Source organism: Clinocottus analis, unplaced genomic scaffold (genome assembly GCF_023055335.1).
Source record: "Clinocottus analis isolate CAN_PGR_092001 unplaced genomic scaffold, fCliAna1.0.p SCAF_3, whole genome shotgun sequence".
Taxonomy (NCBI): Eukaryota; Metazoa; Chordata; class Actinopteri; order Perciformes; family Cottidae; genus Clinocottus; species Clinocottus analis.
Genome location: NW_027176042.1, coordinates 17,704,426 through 17,710,059, shown reverse-complemented (window position 1 = coordinate 17,710,059; position 5,634 = coordinate 17,704,426). Strand labels below are relative to the sequence as shown.

Genomic DNA, 5,634 nt, shown 5'->3' with positions numbered 1-5,634 from the left:
AATACGAATTGCAGTATTTTATCATGCAAAATAGACTTAATGTACCTACAGCGCCTTTTGTTTGTCTTGTTTTTCTTTGCCAGGACAGTTAAAACACATTTGGGTTGACTCATCTGAGGGCATGTATCCAGATGTGACATTGCATAAATCTCACTTTTTATTCGCTTGCTGCTGCTGACTGTTGCACAACCCATAAAGAAGAGGCCTTTGTATTTTTATGTCCAGGATCCAGTTTGCTTTGAAACATTTTGACTGTTCACATGTAGATGCACACCAGTGGCTGAATGAAGAAACCAGGAAGGATTTGATTGCAGTGATGGAAAGACATCCATTACTTTAGCAAGCTCACATTAGAACTTCAATGTTACAGATAGTCATCTCAATCAGATTCGTTTGATGCTCAGTTAGTATATTTATTTAACATTCAATATCCTGTGGTATTATTTCGTTCATAAACCCATACCTCTATTTTAAGAAATGAGCAATGACTCGGAACATGTTTGACATGAAAATACACACATGCAACTATTACTTTGTCCCAAAGCTATTGAGGGCTTGAGATTGCATGGAAGTACTTATTTGTATCATTCATGCTGTGAAATAACAAGGTACAAACACCTCATCTCTTCAGGTTAACTAAGGCGCTGAGTGGCTTGGACTTATCAGCAGTCATTTTTCACAGCAATTTTACTAGTTTAGAGCGGGCAATAAAAAGAGGAAGAACTGGGAGGTGGTTGTTTATTTATTTTTCAAACAGAAAGCAGAGGACTGCACCTTTCAAATTCTCTGCTTTGCTAAGGGACAGTCAATCCTGCGTCTTCGTATGTTAAAGAGGGTAAACAAGGAAGTTTTGGGGGGGTTTTTCCTTTGAGGGAGGAATCTAAACGTGCACTGTTTGTGTAATAATCACACAGAGCTGCTTCACTTCATCTGATGCGGAAATATCACCTATTTCTCGTAATAATTTACATGTGCCGTTTTCTCACGCCCTGGAAACAAAAATAGGCCACACATTTGAGCTGCTTGTTGAGGTGTGGAGAGAGGGTCAAGACTCAGGACACATTCGGCTCTTAACTTCCTCTTTCTGGCTGCAGGGGAGTCAGCGTGAAAAGTGCCTCGGATGTACTCACGGCACTATGAGTAATCCGACAAAGCCTTGGTACGACGAGATAAGACGGTGGTGCATGAGGTGTGACTAAGCCTCCAGCATTCATGCATGCCGTGACACTTTTTGGTCATAATGTGTGTGTGTGTGTGTGTGTATTTATTACCAAAGATATGCAAATTGGACACGCCAACTGCCATCTTTCTCGTGCGTAGTTCCTTACCTGTTATTTCTGGGTCAAAATATAGTCATGAAAAGGTTTACTTTCACTCAGCGTCTGCACACTTCTTTTGATAATGTTACAAGCAGTGTTTTTTGTTGTTGTTTATCATTTACTGGCACCCATGCAACTTTTGTATTAACTTTTTATATATGTTTTATAATGAATATAATAAAATTGTACATACCTTGTCACAAGAATGTTGTACTTCATCGATTTTTCTTTTGAAATATGATCCTAAATCAGCATTTTTCTTTTGTTTGAATAAAAAACATATTGCTGTAGTTTTAAATAACTGTAACCAAAAGATCATTCAGTGGCTAAGAAATGGGTTGAATTATGAAGTTATTTCAGAAGAGGGCAACACACTATGACGTGAGTGACATGGATGTCGTATGTGTACAGTTTGTAAAGCCCTCCGAGGCTAATTGGTAATTTGGGATTTTGGGCTATACAAAATAAAACTGAATTTAATTAAAAATGATCACTTTTAAACTACTACTACTTCAAATTCAGTTCCAACAAAAACATCTTGAAGCACAAGACCCTTCTGAAGCTCAGCAGAGGTCTATCGACTCAGTTTCCCATCACAGTCAACAGTTTCCATCACCGCTCATGAGCGGCAGCCCGCTCTGTTTCACAAACTTTTTCTTTTGTGGCTTTTTGTGTCTGTTTGCAAGATGATTCATCATATGCGCCGCTTGGTGCCTGTCAATCTGTGGATGTGGCGAAAGGCATTCAGGGGCTGCGCAGCGCTGCTGGTATTTGATGCACTAAACTTTAGGTTAATGGTAGGTTGAGTAAACAATTGGCTAACCGTAACATTAACAAACCATAACGGGTGACGTATGTCAGATACTTTTGGCCACGCATCAGCGGCAGTGAGTCACATTGTCGCACCAACAATTTCTTTGTGTTTTGACCTTTTTCTGAGTAAGACGACATTAAATTAACAATGTATTTGTCATATATTTGTGGTTTGCAAAAACCAACACAGTCAGACATCAGCACCACTTGTAAGATTGCTGCAAGTCCCATCCAGGAGCGACAGGTTGTCGGATTAGTTGCTGAGCATTTGAAAGTTTCGATTCCCCGTAACTGTGCAACAGAGCAAGCAGGCCTGCGCGTAAAGAATGAACAGACCTACACATGTCGCTGGAGGGCAGAGAAACTGTTTTTCAGTTTTGTATGAGACTGATTCATGAATCTCTTCTTTTCTCTTCTCAAAAACATTGTGAACAACGTCAAAGAAGATACAAGCCATGATATTCAGTAACAAAAAGGCCCGTCGTTTGCCATGCGCCATCCCGGCTGTATTTGTTACACAAGAACAAAACGTACAGTTTCATTTACATATAGCTGCCCAAGCAAATGACAATAATGTGCACTTCCTAAAGAGGTTTGGACTATGAAATGTAAATCAGCTCTGAGAGTTACTTGTATGGAAAACATGTAATAGATGAACCCATTTCACAATCTTCTTGTTCTCTTACCTCCACAATTTTTTAAATAAATACATACACAGGCACAAAAAAAAAAGGTTTTGTTCGAGTGGTGCAGCAAAATAAAATAACTGACTGCAGATGCAAGAAAAGGTCTGGCCGTTACATTTAATCGGTCCATGTATGCCTGCACATTTAACTACTTATCATACAGGATGTATATTTTGCAATGTTCTAGATCTACTAAGGAATATTCAGACTGTCGTCAAAAATCACATGTGATTAATGTCAAAGAAGAAAGAAAGAAGTGCCGCATTAAAGGACAAAGTAGAGTTTGACTTGCCCTGCCAACACGCTGCTGATTACAACGGAGTGTTTGATTGTGTCCCTGACGGACTGAATCTATTTTAGGGAGTGATTAGCGCCCTATCACCAAGTGAAATAAAACACATCACAGAGCGAGAGGCTGCAGCAGCTTAATGCCACCGAGCTTTTATTGAAAGAGAAATCCCTTCAATTTCAGAATTTGGAGAGAGAACAAAAGATACGGTAAAAAAAAATTAAAAAAAACCTGATACTCAATATTTTTTTATTTTGAAGGGGTTATATTATCTTTACACATAATATAATGAATGAAAACATTTGATCTGATGTGAGGAGGCTCCGGGACACTGGACTGTCAAAAGACCAGAGAGAAAAAAATGCAGAAACCGCAGTACTGAATGTATAAACATGTATAAACTGTGAGGATACATTCATAAGAGCATTTGGATCAAATAAACAAATGTGGCTGTTGTAGGAAAAACAATCTGTGCCAATCAAATGTAAGGATGACCTTGGACGCACAATGATGAAAAGTTCAGATGACTCCCCATCAATCAGCGTCACATCATTTCAGTTCCTCCTCAATCACTCACAAAACATGAAATAATATGAACATGAAAATGAATAAATACATCTAATAAAATGCAACATCGAGGAGCTCTCCTCCCCCTTGTCCCTCTTTTCTGCTCTTTTTTGTCCTTTGCCAAACCCACAGTCAATATAAAATTACCAAAGCCACAGAGTAAGATGGTTTTGGGGAAAATCCACATTTTTAAAACATATGCATTTCTAGTTCCTCTTTTGTTCTGTTATTAAAAGCAGCATTTGCACCAATCACAGGGGATGCCTCCGCCCACTGCGCCTCAGGGACCCGCATACCTCCACACACTTCTACTATCTCTCACGCGAACCCATCACTCGGTGCAAACAACCAGACACATCCAGACCAAATGTTGCAACAATCAGTTTTTCCATTTTCTTTTTATTGCAGGAGAGTCAACAATCAGGTCCAAGCAATATTGTAACAACACACTGTTCATTTACAAGCAAATGTATCAGTTTGATTTTGGCTACATTATAATGTTTAGGTTACACACTGTATGCAAAGTGCAACTATGACAATGATAAGAAATTCACATATTTACAATTTCATATTTTTTTTAACTTAATCTGAGGAGTTTGAACTAATAAAAAAAAGAAGACAGATGCAAATTTGTACAATAAGGGAAACGTCAAAGGTCCACATTCACTACAACGTACTGTTTGGTACAAAGGAACATTTGCTGCCCTGTTGGCACTGAAGTCATGCTTTTATCTTTATGGAGTTCCTCGTTGAACTTTACCTCTGAAGTCTGAAATACACAAACTCTTCATCGAAACACCGTATGACCTCAGCGGGAATGCGGTCACATTTACACGCACAGCTTGCTTCTTGCTTGTTTGCATATTTTACAGTATCCTCTGCTTGGCAGTGCAAGCGGGATCTGTCCAGTCTTTCCGCAGGAGGCGCTGCTGCATGTCTTTTCACAGTGAGATGGCTCTGCCGAGTTTTGTTTCAGTGCCACGTTAAGACGCATCCTTGGTCAAATATCGGATTTTTACTCAGCTAATCACTTTTATGGCTTTTATTCCTCCTGATCCAGTCTAAAAGATCAAGGAAAAGTGACAAAGAGGTGTCCGCTCCAGCAGTTAAAAACACTGGCCCGGGGATGCACTCCACATCTGCAGTAAAAAACACAAGTATTGCAGCTAAATTTGGTTTGTTTTACTATTATTGTTTGAACATGGCTTTATATGGAGGCCAGATGTCATGATTAGCAGCTTTCTGTCCTGGTTCTTTTTACCCAGTAATTATCTTTTGATGTGAAACCCATTTTACACCACATGAGTCAACAGGCAAAGGGGACAAACGCTACACTACTTGTGCTTTTAACGGCTCCGGAGGAGCTTTCTGGAATCCCCCCGCCCTCCAGTCCTCTGTCCGAAAAGATCAAGAGGGGCCTCTCGTTCCAAAGATGTGGTCAAACTCGCTGAGGATGAGTTCCACCGCTTGGTTCTGGTAAACCATATTCACCGCCATGTTGCAGTTGTCCCGCTCTGGACGCATCAGGGTCGGTCCGAACACGATGCCGATGTTCTGGGTGGTCATTCGATTGGAGCCTGAACGCTCCAACACCCTGTTGAGGGATCAGACACAGGGAGTAAGAGATAGGGTTAATATCTAAAATATCAATTAAACACATTAAAAAGAACCAAATTTGCTCTGATCACTGATTCTAAATTGTTGCATTGTGTGGATTTTAATTTCTTGTCGTGGTAGCGGGATGGTTTGAGGGATGACGGGCCCAGTGAGAAATATCTCAGAAAATGTTCAATTTAATGATCTTCAGATGATGTATTCTAATGACTTTTTTTTTTGTAGTCCCATGACATTTGCTCAAGCACCGCCACCATGAGGTTAACATTTGTGGGTTTTGAGTGAAATGTCTCAACAACTATCGGATGGATTGCCATGAAATTTGGTGGACACATCCAGATGCCCC

The 5,634-nt window shown here is 40.0% G+C and overlaps 1 protein-coding gene across 5 annotated transcripts in view; it reads right to left on the bottom strand.

Moving 5' to 3' along the window:
• Positions 1-3,821: 3,821 nt before the first annotated feature.
• Positions 3,822-5,634, bottom strand: part of arhgap9 (Rho GTPase activating protein 9) — a 37,513-nt gene continuing 35,700 nt past the window's right edge. For all 5 annotated transcript variants that reach the window (XM_068594302.1, XM_068594306.1, XM_068594307.1 and 2 more), the window contains one exon: positions 3,822-5,268. In XM_068594302.1, the coding sequence (XP_068450403.1) occupies positions 5,082-5,268 (187 nt within the window). In that variant the 3' untranslated portion in view covers positions 3,822-5,081. The remainder of the gene's footprint in view (positions 5,269-5,634) is intronic.